The sequence below is a fragment of the Gymnogyps californianus genome, chromosome 8 (genome assembly GCF_018139145.2).
Source record: "Gymnogyps californianus isolate 813 chromosome 8, ASM1813914v2, whole genome shotgun sequence".
Classification (NCBI taxonomy): Eukaryota; Metazoa; Chordata; class Aves; order Accipitriformes; family Cathartidae; genus Gymnogyps; species Gymnogyps californianus.
In genome coordinates, this window is record NC_059478.1 from 4177007 (window position 1) to 4193954 (window position 16948).

Here is a 16948-nt window from a genome sequence, read left to right on the forward strand (position 1 = left end):
TTATTACCTATGTGGCCTTAATCCTCTTTCCCTGAATGAGATGTTCTTATCTTGAAGATAAAAATTCACCTTGTTTCATGTTCTTGTTTCTGAGAAGAATCTGTCTATAGCAGAACGTGGATGAATTTGCAGGGGAAGATGAATTCACTTCCTTTCCTTCCAGCACTCCGAGAGGACTGCAAGTTTTCTGTGGATTTAGATAAGTATTTATGCTGGCTAGAGGAGTTTACTGAGACAATTGCTTGTGGGATTCAGCTGATAGCTAGATCCCTAAACAGATCTATATTAAAAATAACCCTTATTTTGGAAAGAAGCCAAGTGAATAAAGCAGTATATAAAGCTGAAAAAGCTTCCGGCCTCTCTCTGGGCGCTATGGACAGAAGACAGGAAGGTTTAGGAAGGTTCTTCATGGCAGGTGGAAGGAAGGATTGATTTAGGATTAATCCTCCAAACCTAGAATGATTCCAAAACGTGACCTTCAGCAGAGAAATCTTGGAAAATGCCAAATCAAGAGTGCGCTGGGGTGGTGTTGGATGTAGGAAGTTTTTTATTTGGTCAAGAGCAGTCAGTTCCATGCAATCTCCAATGAAGTGAGCAAGGAGTCACTCATTTAGCAAGATTTTAGGTAAAGCTGTCATTGAGTCAGCTGTTCAAGGTAGCAGGGAGATGCAATAGTTTCATGTGTCATTTGTAACAAATTAGCTGGAATTGGGCAAAAAGCAGATGGACAAAATCCACATATGCATTTCCAGAAAGCAAATGACTTTTGGCTGAAGGCCAATCCAATGGTAACAGATTGGTGTGCTGACATAAAATGCGTAGGTTAGAGCACAAGGTCCAAATACCGTCTCATTAGGGTTATGGCAGAGATTTCCTTTCTACAATTTGCAAAGGATAAAATGGAACCTCCTTGGAACAGTACTATAATACATCCAACTGCTTCTTTAGAAGATGGTACACTTACGCCTCTTCATTTTCCTTGCTGGAAGTGAGAATAAGATATAAAATGGAATTTGCTAGAAGCCTTTCTCTTTCTTTAGAGCAAGGAGATAGGAGGCTTCTTTTTGGGAGATGAATTTGCAGAAAACCACAGTTCATCTAACAACGTATAAAGACACTTTTGCTGCCCTGGACTATTATTTATAGTAACTACAGTAACATCACATGCTCAGCTTCTTTGTTGTGAAGTAAGGGCTTCTGCATCATCTGCTAAGTGTGTGTTTGCAAAAGCAAATGCCATTTATATGTGAAGAGTCACAGTTCTTTTAAATCATTATCCAACGCAAGGCTAACTGATGCTCTGACAGGCTGAGGCAGAAATGCAAAACTGCCGGGAGCGTTTGGGTTGAGACCACTTGTTAGAACATGTGAGCAGCCAGACTGGAGACACATGCATCCCTCTCTGTCCCTCACACGCAATTTTTTCATATTACGCTACAGACTTGTCAGTTACAGGAACATGACTCAAAGTTATCATTAACCATACCGTAACGAAACATTTTTTCCCGGGCTTCTCCAATCCTGACACAATTAGGTCAGTGGAAAAGATCCATCTTTTTTGTGCAAGCAGTCAGTGCTTGCCGCTAGGGATAAAGGCAACTTGCAACACACTTGCACAAATTTGACAGCAGCTATTGTAATTTTGCCACAGAGCAGACGTAAGCATTTTTGCTATATAGCGTGTTGCTTAAGGTCTTGTCTGGGCTTGTTATAGATAGGGTCTATAGAGAGGAAAAATGGAAATCACAAGTGATCGTATCACAGGCTTGTCCTTATCCAACAGAAGCCCCTAGCCTGAAAAGCCATTACTTAAGTACAAGTTTATTACGGTGTTCTGCGCAGGAGCGCCTGCTGAAAATAGTAAAGTTAAGCTACAAACCTCATGCTTTTATGCGCTTGTGCCCTCACCTCTACTCCTTGAGTTTAAGGCAACAGTACAGAAAAACATTGCTTTGTCAGCTATTCTAGAAAATACCAGCCAAGTCCCATAAACAGAGGTGTCACAGGCTACCTTTGAGACTTAATTACTGCCTGTTTAATTAGTACATTTAGGGCTCCTCTGTGGGCAGCAACGCTTTGCATTAGAGGTGTAGTATATGGTATTTATATAAGCAGTATGAGCCTTTATTACTGCCTGTTCTTGCTTTTCCCCATGTAGTAGAGATAGCCAGGCAAACGAGCAGTCTGCATATGCTGTTGAACTTCCCTGTCGTATGTTCTGCAAACTACTGGGACCTCAAGGTGCTAAAACAGTTCTTTCATGTTATTTTCCTGCGTAAAGGGCAAGGGGTACAGAGTTAGCGTACTCAGATTTCCCCCTATTTAGAGGTACCAGTGAGACCATGTGTCAGCTTCCATCATAATCCCTTCCCCATCCCCCTAATTATATACAGTTTGGGTATGTATATAGTTACGTACAGAATACATGTCCTCATGCCTGCCCTACTGTCTGTTCCAACTGCTGACATGTTCTCTCAATGTATGTGTGAAAAACAAGTGTTGGAAAACAACCTCTCAGGAAAACACTGATGATTGTTCTCTAGCCTCAGGCTACTCCACCAGAACAGTCAGCTCTTTGTTGGGGACATCAGCTGGACACATACAAACTGACTGGGGATTTGTTCTGAGCCTCTCTGCTTCAGAAACAAACCGAGAATCCACAGTGGGCTTGTGTTTATCTACAGATTAATTGCCCCCCTTTCAAGGCAACGCTTCTCTGTGCTCGTGATTGGGGTAAATTTGTTGAGATATGCCAAACTGTCGCGGCTGGGTATAGTTTTTTACATGGCCTTCTCTACTCTGGAGGAAATAATTACTAGTACACACTTGACAGGAATGTTAAGGTGACAGAGTAATGTAACAGCTAACCTTACACAAGCACGTGCCATTGTGTGCCTGAGCAAAGGCCATGCAGTAGCAGCTTCTGCTTCTCTGAAATGCCCTGCTGATTTTCCTGTTTGACCCAAGCAGAACACAGGTAAAACGGAGAGAAAGTTTACTCTGTAAAATAAAAGTACAAAGCATGCAGAGAAGTGGTTCTGTATTTCAGGCCTTAGCATGTTCTAATAGGCTCCATTAGTAAACCACACTTTACACCACCCCACTTCTGTGGCTTTAGAGATAAGTTTGCAATTGCTATTTGGCATGGCTTTAGGTTTTTTAATTCCCCCTTTCAGAATAGGAGTGTATCACACAGCATCCTGATGAAGTTCTCTGCAAGCAAAGTGTGTTTCCTGTCAAAAGTCATTCCCAACTATTGATTTCAAATGTCTCAGAGAGCTTAGCTGAATTTGGCTGCCAGGAATTTGCACAAACCATGACAAACACGGGAGGCGTCCTCAGAACTCAAACTGTGAAGTTTAATCTGCCCTATTGTGCTGGTACCTAAATATGTCTGGAGCTGCAGCTGGTTAAATGAAGAGTCCAGCTTCACTCTGTGTATTATAAGCAGGACAGAATTTCACAACAGCTTTGTATAACCCCTTTGTGCAGATATCCAAGGGCTAAGGGGGCTGATTAGTCTCAAATACCGCTCAAAACAGACAGCCATTACAGAACACTGTCTGTCTTTCATAACATGCCAGCAGAAATCTCGTGAGGATGGTCTCAGCTTAGTTTGCAGCCAGATTTCTGCCTACCATTTTACCCCAGGGGTAAAAAGGAAAAGCTGTCATTCCGTACCATCACTCTCATGCAATCTGAGTCGGGGGGGGGAACGTTATTTATGCGAAATTCTTTCTTCCGAGAGCACAAAACCTGCCGCTGACCCTGACATAAGTAGGCACAAAGCCATGGAAACCAAGGGAAGTTACACAAGGGTGCAAAACTGTTTATGGAGCCAGATCAAACACTGGACCCAATGTTGCCTCGTGGGCAGTAGGTTGGGCTTTCGGCATTTGCGTGGGAGCTCTCCAGTGAGACCCAGAGGAGGACGAGGCTGCAACCTTCTGGTTTTCATAACAGCATCTCCCTCCAGTGGGGCTGGGGCATGGGCGGAGTTTGACGAAACTAAAATAAACACTGACACGCAGCATCTTGTGAGTATGTGCAGCCTCAGAAGGGTAGACTGCAATAGCTAGAAGGATAAGGACAGCTTAAAACGTAAGTATGTCTACTTTCTCCACTTTCTTAATATAATTACCGGCTTGTTCTGGCTACGCTTACTCGCGGCATCAGTGTAACCTGCGAAGATGCCTGCTATGCTCTCTGTCCCTTTGGCCCACATGTTAACAGCCACAGAAAAAGCCTAGAGACTCTACAATAATATTTATATGAACAGATGGAAATCTCAAAGCTAAGCTTTCCTGTAGGTCTAAAAATCAATTCAACTGTAAATATTTGGAGGATTCCTCTCAGTTTGTCTTCCCCGCCCCAAAAGCATTGTTTTATGTAATTCAAAAATATTTCGTACATGCAGTCATCGACAGCACTGGCCACAAAGTTATAAAAGACAGAGCTGTGAGAGATCTAACCAGCAGTTAAGAAAAGGTGTGCCGGGGAGGGGTTGGAATCGGCAAGTACAGAGACAAGCCAGCTCGTACACCAGCATGTGCTGAAACAGAGGAATGTTTACTTCTCTGCTAACCTATCCAGGGAGCACATGAAGAGGAGAAATGTGTTTTCTATCAAGTCGTAGCAAGGAGAAATAGAAAGTGAAGCGATAGCAAAGCAGCACCATCTTTGCCTTTGAAATGGCAACGGATAAATTACTGTAGGAAGCTTCAGTATAATTGCTCACATTTGCTTCTAATAAAATGATTGGATTCCTGCTTTATTGCTATGCTTTGTTGATTTGTAAATACTATTGCCAAAAAGCGTATTAGAGTACAACTGCCCAGCTTGGGACTGGGCAGCAGTGCCTGGTGACCGGTCACTCTGGTAAAGACTGCTGAAGATGATGTATCTTCAGGCTGGGACCGGGAGGGGGACAGTGCCTGCTTTGAACCGCTGGCGTCAGTCTCCTGCTGTGTGGTTCTCTGATCTTCCTTTGCTCTAGCGTGACAACTCAAGGAGCTGCTAGGAAAAGCTCAACACACGAGTGCTCTGTGCACTACTAATTTTAAGGATTTAAGTGAAATCAGTGCCAGCAGGGGTTTTTTGGGTGTTTCTTTGATAAAAGCTTTTCAGCCTCATAGATCCCAAAGAGACAACTCCTCGTAGCCACCTCTAAACCAGGGTACAGAAGGGGATGAACAGTATTCAACAGTAGTCTACAGGGCATAAGAAAATGGAAATAGGTAAGAAGGTGGTCGGGTAGCACAAGGCAGTTCTCGATTTTACAAGAATAGCTATGGTACAAAACCAGCCATCCACAAATGTCATGTTAAAGAGGCCGTACCTTAAAGAGTTTACCACTGGAGGTGGGACATGCTGTGAATTGCATCAGTGCACCTTTAGTACTAAAAGCCCATGAAACAAGTAGAGCCACGAGTGACGGAGCCGTGGCTTCTCGTGTGGGCAGCTATGAACAGTTGAGGAGGCGGAGAAATGAAAAATAGCCTCAAAGTTTGTTCTGTTACCCAAGAAACGTGCAATTAAGTTATGCTCTGAGAAGACAATGACGTACTACGATCTAAGAATCAAGATAATTGCTGAATTAACTACATGTTGTCTTTGCAATGAGAATCGCAAAGGACATTGTCATGTAATAGAAACTTTCTGTTCTTTCTCAGGATGTAGGTTATGCACTGTGATCTGCCTGGTAATGATAAAAGTCGTAAACGAAGACTCCTAAAATCTCAAGACTTTTAACCAGATGTGATTATTTCAATAGTGATTTTGATTATTTTCACTTGCTTTGTTTTGGGACAGTGAGAGGAAGTTGAGTGTTTTCACATTTTCAGCTTTTTCCTTCTGTGTGAAGGCTAGCTAGGAAAGTAGCTACATATTCATACAGAAAATCTCATCTATTCACAGGACGCTGGGGCTAAAGGCCTTTAAGAAAGGCATCAGCTATTCTGAGAGGCCCAATAAAGTTATGGGCACAGTCAATACCAGAGTACCCATTAAGACCAATACCTTTTCATCCAGGAGCAAATTGGCCGAACTCTTCACGTCCTTTTTACTTACGGATTTCCACCAAACTGCCACTTGCAGAATCTCAGCCTTCTGTTTTGCAGCCAGGAAATGCCTTCACTTCATGGAGAAGCGAAGGCAGCAGATCCTGAAAGATGAACACTCCCACATCAGCCTAGAGGTAGCTTCTTGGTCCTGGTTCTCTGTTGGTTCCTTCAGGGCTAAAAGGATTTCAGCCCTTTTTGTTGAATCATTGGGGATAAGCAGTGGAATCCAGGCCTTTCACAATTCCAGGGACAACCGAAACATGAGGCAGAAAAGCCCTAGTGCTTTCTTCTGCCCCATTTATATGGTATTGATTGAAGAGAGGCCAATGAACTGTGTCTGCCTTTCAGCTCTGGCAAGATGATCAAATCCTTCAAGCAAACGTTTCTGTCCCTGGATCTGCAGTCCCCTCGGTGGAGCTCAGCAGAGACGATGGTAACGGCTAGAGGCGAGGGGAACAGAGCTCTCCGCAGTCAGGGTGCTGCAGAGCTAAGGTGGATTTGGGATTCTCAGTCTGATGAGCACAGAGGGGCTGGGAAGTGTTACTATGGGTGCTGTTCACACCTAATTGCAAAGGGGGAGAGGAACACCTATTTATGAGCTCTGAGGAGCTCAGCCTAAGGCAGAACAGCATGGTTTCGCAAGGGAGGCATCAAACAGTTTGACACTGGGGGTACGCCTAGAGTCTGCAACAAAGAGGGTGCCCAGCGTTATCTCACCACAACAATATTTTCATGCCGATTTGGAAAAAGTAGCTATTAATTTATATCATCTTGAATATTCACCTCATGGTTACTGTGACTTTCACTACCTTTCAGGCAAAGGATTATGAACTGCGTCAGTACGAGACAGCAAAGTGGGTCAGCACAGTCATTAGGGGAGAAACCCAGAAGGAGGCAATGCGCCAGGGCTTCTGGAAACTCTTCCACTACATCCAAGGGAAGAATGAGAAAGGTACAATGTGCTGGGTTTGAACTGCAAGAAGCACAAATAGGAGCTGAAGCTGAATAGTACAAAACAGTAGATGAGGTGTGGGACGCAGCAGGTTCCCTTTCCTGGTCTAACACCCTTGTGACTCCATTAGGCCATTATACCCGTGAGGCTGCTTCAGTTTCTGCTTTTAGGATTAAGTCTGCATCACCCTTTAAAGCAGCATCCAGGCACTGTCTTTGTTCACAGCTTAGACAAGTTTTTTTCCTCTCCTCCAGAAATGAAGATTGATATGACTGTGCCAGTGACATGCCTGATAAAATCCGGCTGCACAGACTTCAAGATCTCTTTCTTTGTGCCATTTGAACATCAGGACTCCCCACCACAGCCCACAGACTCAGATGTGTTTACTGAAGAACGGAAGGCAGCAGCCATCTTTGTCCGGTAAGCAGCACCAGCAGAGCTGACAAATGAAGGCAGCTACTGAAAGGGGTTCATCTGTTAAGAATCTGGACTACTCTTTCTTACAGCTTGTTTTTAACTGTGGCTATATCCTGCTGTTCAGAGCCTTAATTGGCAAAACCTGAGCATTCGGAAATCCTTCTTATGCTTGGGTGTCTTACTAAGAACAAAGAGAAATGACCAAGTTTTGACGCATTCATTTCTCAGCACTCTTGAATATTGCATTCAGCGGGTTTTATAGAAATGCAGCCTACCAAATCCTCTTCTCTTGGACACATTCTGTGCTACAGAACATCTAAACCACTCTTCCAGCCCTTTATTTGTAGTCCCAAATTCCCACAAAACCTGTACAGCAGTTTATTATTACGGGAAAAGCACCCAAAGCTACACTTGCCCTCTCTGCATGTATTAAAGCCACAGGCAACAACCTGTGTCAGCTAATTCTCTCAATTGCAAGCAATTTAGGAGGGGTTTTTTTTTTTTAAATCCTACCTTTTAAAATAGCATACATAGCCATATGCTCCCCAACAGCTAGTTCTGCATAGTTTACCTAATAACTGCAAACTGCATCAGAAGTGCTCAAACACTGCATGCTTCACAAGCCTGAAGTTTCCTTCTGTGAAAATAAAAAGCAGGGGCTTGAACTCTTAACAAAAACCCCCTCCCTTTTCACTTCTACCAGGTCCTTTGGTGGATTTGCCTCCCCAGAGAAATATGCTGAGGAAGCTGAAGTCTTGGCCAGAATCTTAAGAAACAGAGGCCAACCATTCCATGAAGACTTCTTCTATACTGCAGGCTATGACAGTCCCTTCAAGCTCTTTAACAGGCACAATGAAGTGTGGTATTTTAAAAAGTAATATGGTGGGGGGGAATATTAAGAGGCTACTAATCAGCTCTGGATGAAAACAGACCTTATTAATGGCTTTCGCTTTAGTGCAGAAGAGATTTAATTTGCACGTGGACACAGGATCATGTCTAATTTGAATTCAAGTAGATTGTGCCAGGTGGAGTGGGAGGGAGGTATGACAAGCCTATTCCTCTTACTGAAAGGTTCTAGGGAACACTAATAATCTGAAAATATTCCTGCAGAATAGTTTGGATGTCCAGTTTTACTTCTCATTAGAAGTGCTACAGCAATAGCTCAAGTGTTATGGAGAATGAGTTCATAGAGCCGACTTTTCCCATATTGATATCACTCCTGAGACAACAGAAAGATGGGGGAAATCAAATTAATTTTTCAAAGAAACCTACCATTAATGAGTTTTGGGAAGCAGCAATACCTTAGCAGGCCCTAGTGCCTCATAAGCAGTAGTATATTTTTTTAAAATAGTACTATCAAAATCCCCCACCTCACCGCTTAGCTGTTTTTTCCTCATGGAGGCTGGATGCTGTTTTGCTCCAGACTAACGCCAGTGACGAGATCAGACTAAGAGTCCAGTGGAAAAGGGTTAACAGTGTCCAAGCCGTACGCTTATTCTGTGCACATCATCTGCGCCTGAACATGTAATACCAGACTTACTGGTGGCCTGTAATTTTAGGAGCAAATACACAAGTAGTAGTGTTTAGCTCTCACCTACAAAACACTAATTACTACAATTATTTAGCTTCGTCCAAATCTTGGTATTGGTCAGGTCAACTGCAGTCTGCACACTAGCAATATCTGACACCTAAGTTAAGACATCTGCAGGACTAGCATTTAAACTAGTTTAATCCCTGCTCTAAATCAAGCATTTGAAGCTTTTATAAAGTAGCCTAGAGCTGTTTTACAGCAAGTTGTTCCAAGTCAGAAAGCAGTTCACAACAACAGGTAGAATCTACACATTTTTATTGGTTCCAATCAGTATCAGGCAAACATTACCAGTGTGGTAAAAAAAAATCTTGGCTTTTTTAATGCTGTTCATGCAAGTGTAACCCATTACTCTGCAATGTTCCACCTATTAAGACAGACATAAGAACCATTATAAGGCACCAAACCAGCACAAGAAGTTTGCTGGGAACAACTCAGACCTTAGATTTTCATCTCTGTTCAGAGAGAGAGTTCAGGCTAAGGTTATCATCATTTGTTCCAGCAAATAAATTTCATTACTACAGGTACACTCACCTTCTCAGTTCTTCATACAGTAGTTTCAAAATTGCCTCCTCACCTAGAGGAAGAAAACACAATTAACATAGGCAGTAGAACAACTGCTAAACGCTCCACAGCAGCTTTGTAACCTCAGAGAAAAGTGGAACGGAAATTGTAATATCACAGTAATTCATTTGGCAGAATCAAATTTCATCAGTGGCTACAAATATTCCCAGGAGTTTAACAGAATTCATTTGCTGTGTGGTCTTACCCAATGAGGTTGCAGACAGCACAGTCCTTTCCTGAGAAAAAGAGAAGTTGTTTCAGAAAAACAGACATGACCATATGCAAGTTTAATTATTTATCTATGAAATTCTATTCACCAAACTAATTTTACCTACAAGGAGGCTGCATTTCAGCTGGCAACTGACAAGTTCAACTTACAACACCCAAATAGGATATACAAAGCTTGCAAATCCTAACTGAATTGGCAATACAGAATTACTAACATTGGAAGAGTCGGTGAAAAGTACAAAGCTACTACTGGCTTTGTGATACTGTCTCTCCCCAACAGAAAGTTGTATTCAATGAGTTTTGATATCTAAAATACAAGTCCCATAGAAGTCATCTTGAAAATCTATCCTTAAAAGTAAGAATCAGTCTGTTGTAAGAAACAAGTTTGTACAGCAATCATCTAGAACTTGATCCTAAATTTGTGGACAGCCAACATAACCAAGATTAGCAAAAATTACTGAGTAGTGACAACCACAGCATATAGGGTTGGTGTTTTGGTTTTTTTTTCTTTTTAATAGCCAGGTACATCAGATATGAGTTGCGATAGGAGTTATGTTTGCTGCTGGGCATTCTGCTGTACTACGTTATCAACGCTGTATTGGCTAAGTGGTCTCCACTGATTCAGCTCCTTCACTGTTTCCACTGTGTGAAGACATCCAGCAATAAAAGCCCAGTTTTTAAAGTCATTGAGGTCACATCTTCTGTTCATACAAAGAGAACTCTACGTTAAGTTTACCATTGACTACAGTTCAGGAATTGTCAGGGTATCTGCTCAGAAAGAGCCCTTCCTTTTCAAGTCAAATTCAGAACTACATAGAAGTGCATTCTTGCTTCAAGCACATCGTATTTATTCCCACAGTAGCTGAGAGTTGGAGAATCAGAATACAATCAAGGGAAGACTAATCAGATATTACAGGACTAATTTTAGGCACCACTATCTAGGCATTTAGCACAAAGACAACATTCCAGTAATTATCAAACCCCATGTACTCTACACTTACCTCAGACATAAGTTAATCTTGTTTCTCACACAAACTCCCCATGAGCTTCACTCTGTAACAAGTGAAATTTTATTAACACACTCTCCTTGGCAGTGCTTCAAGAGTTAGTCTGAATGTGGGTACTGTTTCAGCGCAAGAGTCCTCCTCAGCCTCTTTCAGAGAGATTCCCATTGCTTAGAATTAATCATCACAAACAGTACACGCTTAGAGAAGCTTAATGTTTTGTTACTTTTGTGTCTCCTTAGAGGAGGACCTGACCTCAGCATTTCAGACCTTACCCCCAACCATTTTCATTCACATCACGTAAAAGCTCTAATCTAGCCATTGAGACAAATAATTTACCACATTACTTCAACTACTGAATGTCAGTGCTACTCCCTGGAAAAGCCCACTACTTAATTTAACCAGCAAAAAGTTAAAATAGCAAATAATTGTACTGGCTTTGGTCAGCACAAGCTCTGCACTGCCAGGTTACCACACATTCTTATCAACTAGAAACTCAAGTAGTCCATAGCAGTTACATATTTCAACTGGTCCACACCATTTCTTTTCAGTTACAGAAAGCAGTTAGCATTTTCAAGTAGTAAAAAAAAAAATCTTATGGCAACTGAGAAGCAAGCAGCTTACCAAGTAAGAAGCATCTGTCAAAGTATCCAGCAGTTCCCCCATTCTCAAATCTACGATACACACAAGAAAATGAAATGTCAGTCCAATACTGATGTTACTCTAGAGGCTTGTTAAGACTTCCAGAAACTCCTTTGTCCATTACTGTTGCAATCATCACCATATCTCATACTTTGTGACCAAAGACAGTGATGAGATTTAGTCCCTAGCACCTTGGGTAAGTGAACCCTGCAGGCTGCTGGTAACCTGTGATCTATTGGTAGAGGTCAGAAAATCCTGAAGGAACCTTCTGCTTAATGCTGCAGCTACGCTGCAATTAGAGGCCAGCATCTACTAACTTCCCCATCACCTATCACGCAGTTCTGACCAGTCACACATATCTACTGGCAACTTACTTTTGCTGGTAGCACTACCAACCGCACCACTTCACAGCTCCACCGCACCAGCCCTGGAACAAAGCAAAGCATCAGGACAGCGCACCAGCAAGCACATGAGGATGAGATCTAGTCAGGCGCCTGCAGTCAGATAGAGCTAATTGCAGACCTCCATGATTGAAGTCAAGGTAGTCACATCTCATCACACAGGCAGCTCACATTGTCAGTCACTGGACAGCTATCTGCTTTAGGCTAAGGTTGCTATGGGGAAGAGGGCAAATAAACAAATATTGCTACCAGAGCAACTTTGTGAGCTCACAGTGAAGAGTTGAGCACAAACCAGCCTGTCAAGGCTGGGCCTTATCCAGCAGTTCTCCCCTTAAGCATCCTCCTGTTTTGGCCAAGATGCAAACAGCAGCCAGCTGGCCCCTTGCACCTCCTCCCCAGCTTACATCAGTTAAAGAGGCATTCTACTCTAACTTCTACGCATTTTTCTAAATGCTAATACTTGCAAAGTTAAAACAAATACTTACCTCGCAATGAGAAACACTTGGGAAGCCTGCAAAGGAAGAGCTGCTATTAGACAGGGTCCCGCAGAAAGTTTTAGCACAAGAACAGTCCCAGTGAAATACTGTATCAGTGTTTAGTCAAGTTTTATCCTCATTGGGATCAGAGACCTGATTCAACATCATCTACAGTAGGCTGCAACACTCCCATCCCCTTCCACAAGAGGTGCCTAAAGCCATCTCCCAGTGCTCTCCCCAACACCCTTGAGATGTTAATTCCTCAACTCCAGAGACTGCTGGAATTGCAGAAAGGAGCAAACCTCCAAATTGCAGAGTTCAGTGACATGAACTTTGTGTAAACATCTAAGTTGGCCTAAACCGGGAAAAGCATTTCAGATGCTAAATTCATAGTACTGTCGCATTCACCATTTAGTCACAACAGGCACATGCTAGAAGTCTTTAACACCGCGAAACAATTAATGCTTTTATTGTGAAGCAGAGGGGATCTGAAGGCAGTTAGGGTATAGTACCTTTGCTTCATATTTTCCAGGAAAAAAAAAATGGATTTGCAGACCCTCTTATCTCCAAAAGCAAACTCCCAAGCTCAAATGCAGCACAGCCAAATGTAGCATCCATCTAAAACACATTTTTCAATTACCTTCAATTAGGAAGGTCTTGTCTTCACCAACATCAGTAACAGGTGAAATAGCTTCTCACACTGGAGGCACAGGTATCCTCTGTCCAGGGCAGCCTGCAAAGCAACAGAACACTTACAGAACTTGGAGCTAACACCAGATCAACCATGATTTCGCATTACCAAAATAGCCAATTTATTCTTCTGTATTTGTGCTTAATTTCACAAGCACAGCCTACTCTCTATCCTTCTACTCATCCTACTAATTTTTTTATGTTTAGCCGGCTTACTAATCTTCTGAGACAAATTTTCAAAACACATTCATGGAGCAAAACAAAGTAGTGTTTCCCCCTCAGCTCTCTACATGAATTGTCTAACAGCCTAAGGTACAGGAGGCTGCATCAGATAGGAGCGAAAGACAGTAACAGCGTGATCAACACGGGTCATCTGCTGAACTATGCTATCATCACACACAGCCTTTTCAGGTATCAGGGACAGAAACTAGTTTTTACAGATGCAGGCAATACAGTATTTACCTTGCACAGCTTAAAGCTTCATCTCCCAGTGCCTGCAACAAAAGAAGAAAAAAAATCAGATTCCCTCAGCCTTCATGGCCAAGCCTACACCTCCCAGCAAGAGATCACAAGAGCTAGATACGTCAGACAGGAGCGAAAGACAAAACTCTGTTCGTCACAGGATATTCTGCTGAACTATGCCATCATCACTGTATCTGCTTTGGAATAATAGTACCAAACAATTGCCTCTTGTGACAGCTTTGAAAAATTGAAGTTCTCCAAATAAAACACAAAGAAATATTCAAGAGTTTTTGAATACTAGCAAGTATCAATTGTCTCTGCATATTAGTGGAAATTAATCCCAAAGTACTTCCATCCCACCCTTCCCACTGCAGCATTTCAACAGCTCCGTGGAAGAAACCCCTACACACACTACACGTTTCTCACCAGGTGATGTTTCTTCTGCAAGTCTTCCAAGCGCACGATGCAAATCCTGGAAGGAAAAAAGCTTATGAACAGTCTATTCAGAATTCAAAACATCAAGGGGAATTCTAAGTTGTTGTGCCTCAGAGGAAAGGTATGGTGGTAAAAATGCTCATCATTCTCTTGGTCAAGAGTAGCAAATAAGTGTCATCATTGTGGCACCAGAGGGAAAACTCTGCTCTGGGAATAAAGTCTGCCTACTGTTGTTAGAACAAAAGATACTCTCTAGACAAACACTAAGCACCATTTTATGTTAAATTTTCAAGTATTTTTTACCTTGTGAAGTAGCGTCAAGTCTCCACATTCGGTGGCAGATCTGGAAGAGACACAACAGTTTCAGATGCTTGTAGGACTAGGGGGAGTACGTCTGGCAGTGGCATCTAGCACAGAAAAAAGCCTCAGCACAGAGTTTTCAGAAATCACTTCTGTCCACTACTCTTATACTGAAACCATCATAGGCTCTCTGATTTAGTTAACATCAATCCTGGTAGTTACAGGTTTTCTGAAACATGCATCAGGCACTCTTCTCCAAACAACAAACTATTTATTGCTGTGGATGGTGAAACAGCAGTAATGAAGGAAAAAAGGCATATAGTGTACTACTGTAGTCTGGCTGGAGGATGACTAGTGGTTCAGAAACAACAGGAGCCTCACATTCACTTTCCAGTATACAAAGAAACAGGTGACTTTTCCCAGTAGTGAGGACTGCCTGAAGAGACACCACAGGTGATTACTGGATTACAAACACTGGTCCTTTAATTTCCTGAGACACAAGAGCACCCCAGGATAGTTGCTCTAAGTGTACCCACACATTATTTCTCAATTTAAACTCTGTATTTCAGAAGCAACACCTACCTGTTTTGAAGCCGTAAGAGGGAAGAGCGTAGTTGATGCATCTTAAACTGAAAAACAAGAAAGTATCCGTTAGTTTTTCTTCTTCTAAGAATGAAGATGTTATGTTCAAAACCATACTCTGAGCCTTAGAGTAAAGCTCTCCCCTGGTGCAACCTACACTTCAGCTCTTTGAAGAGACAAGGCCACAAAAATTGCTAGCCCACATTTTTAAGCAGGACAGAACCGCTAAACTTCTTAATTTTCTACAGCTTCAATTCTAGTGTAGAAGCACTGGGTCAGTCCTGCAGCCATTACCTTCATTTGACTGCTCAGAAAGGACCACGTGGTGTTTCAGCCATGCCAGATATGCCACTACACGCTATTCCATGCCCAGCTCAGATATGTTGGTATTCATCACCCTCTCAGATGTCCCTACCAACATAGTTTTCATCATGTGCAGGCACATGGAAGTCCAAGTGAGGTATCATACTACTTTGTTAACATGGGGCCTTTAATTCTAACACTTAGAAAGCGATTACCCAGAGCACATGATACGGGTAAGGCTGTCTCCTCATTTACCAACAAGCTATTCCGCAGGGGACAACCTCCACCTTCCCAGGGCTCTCCCCAGCCTGCCATCTGCTTCCAAGCACTAATTTACAGAGAGGCAGGCAACCCTTAATCCTGCCACACCACCACTACTGCATTTTGCACAACACTTTCCATTTATCCATCAAAGCTACCTCCTTAAAGCCTAATGCAGAGTAAAAAAAAAAAAAAAAAAAGAGAGAGAAACCTAACGCTTATCTCTGCAGCAGGCACACGCCACCTCGCCATCCTCCAGGACCGTTTCCCATCGGAAAAGGGCTCCCAGGCGAGTCCCCGCAACGCAATCAGCGCCCCACTTCTCACCAGGCACCCCCGAGCTGTTACCCCATCACAACCGAGCCCCGGCCGCAGGCTCAGCCTCTCCGCAGCGCTCACACCCAGGGCACTACCCAGCCCTCCCCACGGCGCCGCGGGATGACGGGCCTCAAGGCTGAAGCTCCACGGGCCCGCCATCTCCGTGGAGCCTGCGCTGGCGTCCCCTTGTGAGGGGCTCCACGGGCCCCCCCTCTCCCACACGACCCCCTAGTGGGGTCTCCGCTACCTGCCCCCTCCCCATCCCCCCACCCCTTGGCCACCACGAGGCGGAGTCCCCTCAGAACGCCTCAGCGGCCTAGGCCGCAGAGCGGGCCCCATCGACCCAATCCACCTCCATCCTCCCCCGCCAGCGCTCATCGGGGACCGAGCCCCCCTCGCAGCACCTCCACGTTGTCTCCCGGACCGGTGCGAGCACCCATCGGGCGGGAAAACCCACCCCCACTCACCAGCAGGGCCGCGACGACCTCTCCCACCACCTAGCACCGCGGGCCAAAAAGACCGCGAGCGGGCCTGCGCGCCCCTTATATAGCGCCGGCGCCGGTCACGTGAGCGCGGCGCGGCGGGCGGAGCGCGGCCCCTTCCCCCTTGGCGTCGCGGGGGGAGGGGGGGCGTGGCGTGCCGGGGCGTGGCGAGGGGCGTGGCGAGAGGGGGGCGTGTCGCGGCGGCGGGCGGGGGAGCGATGCGAACCGCGGCCTCACGGGCGGGAATTTTCTTCCGGGGTGCGGCCCGCTCGGGGGGTTTCGCTTCCGGGACGGTGCTGCGGGCCCTTCCCACCCCCGCCAGGTAGGTACCGGCGCGGCGCGGGCCCGGCGGGCCGGGCAGGGCAGGGCAGGGCAGGGCGGGGCGGGGTGGGGCGGGGCGGGGGAGGCCCGGGCCCGCCCCGCCCGTGAGGCGCCGTCACGCCCGCGGGGGCCGGCGCAGGGGGCCGGGGAGCGCGGCCGCGCCCCGCCGCCGCCCCTCCTCCCCTCAGGGCCGCGGGGCGGAGGCCGCCGGGCCCGCTCTCCCCCCCCCCCCCCCCCCCGCGGGGCCTCCGCCGGCCGGGCCCGTCCCTCCCTGGAGTCCCCGCGTCCCCGTCGTCCCCCCCCGCCCCGGGCTCCCCCCGTCCCTCCGGCCGGCGCTCTCCCCCGCGGGGAGTTGTCAGCCCCACGGGCGGGACGGCGTGGGGTTGATTTAGCCCTCGAGGGTGGGGGGAGGCTGGATTTCGGTCCGCCGCCTCCACGCACCCGCGGGTCCGGGGCTTCA

General features: G+C 45.2%; 2 protein-coding genes and 7 non-coding genes across 15 annotated transcripts in view; 1 reads left to right on the forward strand and 8 right to left on the reverse strand.

Annotated features, from left to right (window-relative positions):
* Positions 1-16178, reverse strand: part of DHX9 (DExH-box helicase 9) — a 59552-nt gene extending 43374 nt beyond the window's left edge. For 4 of the 7 annotated variants that reach the window (XM_050901308.1, XM_050901309.1, XM_050901303.1 and 1 more), the window contains exons 1-12: positions 16153-16178; positions 14804-14850; positions 14225-14264; positions 13913-13958; positions 13487-13518; positions 12975-13067; positions 12344-12369; positions 11832-11884; positions 11440-11489; positions 10813-10864; positions 9789-9819; positions 9554-9596 (exon numbers count right to left, since the gene is read on the reverse strand). In XM_050901308.1, coding sequence (XP_050757265.1) covers positions 9554-9596; positions 9789-9819; positions 10813-10821 — 83 coding nt within the window. In that variant the 5' untranslated portion in view covers positions 10822-10864; positions 11440-11489; positions 11832-11884; ... (5 more) ...; positions 14804-14850; positions 16153-16178. Of the gene's footprint in view, positions 1-8806; positions 8861-9260; positions 9387-9553; positions 9820-10812; positions 10865-11439; positions 11490-11831; positions 11885-12343; positions 12370-12974; positions 13068-13486; positions 13519-13912; positions 13959-14224; positions 14265-14803; positions 14851-15097; positions 15257-16152 lie in introns of those variants that run through there. The other 3 variants (XM_050901304.1, XR_007766887.1, XM_050901307.1) reach the window with 3 other exon arrangements.
* On the forward strand, positions 4097-10497 carry HEBP2 (heme binding protein 2). Its single transcript, XM_050901311.1, has 5 exons — positions 4097-4101; positions 6411-6495; positions 6879-7014; positions 7269-7434; positions 8135-10497. Exons 2-5 carry the CDS (start codon positions 6421-6423, stop codon positions 8307-8309), a joined length of 552 nt encoding a protein of 183 aa, XP_050757268.1. The 5' UTR covers positions 4097-4101; positions 6411-6420; the 3' UTR covers positions 8310-10497.
* Positions 9664-9739, reverse strand: LOC127019435 (small nucleolar RNA SNORD47). Its single transcript, XR_007766926.1, has one exon. It is a non-coding gene; the product is annotated as a small nucleolar RNA SNORD47 (small nucleolar RNA).
* Positions 10933-11011, reverse strand: LOC127019427 (small nucleolar RNA SNORD79). Its single transcript, XR_007766918.1, has one exon. It is a non-coding gene; the product is annotated as a small nucleolar RNA SNORD79 (small nucleolar RNA).
* On the reverse strand, positions 13344-13429 carry LOC127019437 (small nucleolar RNA snR60/Z15/Z230/Z193/J17). The gene has a single exon (XR_007766928.1). It is a non-coding gene; the product is annotated as a small nucleolar RNA snR60/Z15/Z230/Z193/J17 (small nucleolar RNA).
* LOC127019438 (small nucleolar RNA snR60/Z15/Z230/Z193/J17) lies at positions 13601-13683 on the reverse strand. The gene has a single exon (XR_007766929.1). It is a non-coding gene; the product is annotated as a small nucleolar RNA snR60/Z15/Z230/Z193/J17 (small nucleolar RNA).
* On the reverse strand, positions 14028-14109 carry LOC127019426 (small nucleolar RNA SNORD24). The gene has a single exon (XR_007766917.1). It is a non-coding gene; the product is annotated as a small nucleolar RNA SNORD24 (small nucleolar RNA).
* LOC127019442 (small nucleolar RNA SNORD75) lies at positions 14343-14409 on the reverse strand. The gene has a single exon (XR_007766932.1). It is a non-coding gene; the product is annotated as a small nucleolar RNA SNORD75 (small nucleolar RNA).
* Positions 15169-15246, reverse strand: LOC127019436 (small nucleolar RNA SNORD74). Its single transcript, XR_007766927.1, has one exon. It is a non-coding gene; the product is annotated as a small nucleolar RNA SNORD74 (small nucleolar RNA).
* Positions 16179-16948: the final 770 nt, after the last annotated feature.

Excerpts from the sequence above, each read along its gene's own strand:
- HEBP2 (XM_050901311.1), top strand. The coding sequence starts at position 6,421 with ATGATCAAATCCTTCAAGCAAACGTTTCTGTCCCTGGATCTGCAGTCC. Across the intron at positions 7,015-7,268 it reads CCAAGGGAAGAATGAGAAAG|AAATGAAGATTGATATGACT; the intron begins GTACAATGTGCT and ends CCTCTCCTCCAG. Across the intron at positions 7,435-8,134 it reads GCAGCAGCCATCTTTGTCCG|GTCCTTTGGTGGATTTGCCT; the intron begins GTAAGCAGCACC and ends CACTTCTACCAG.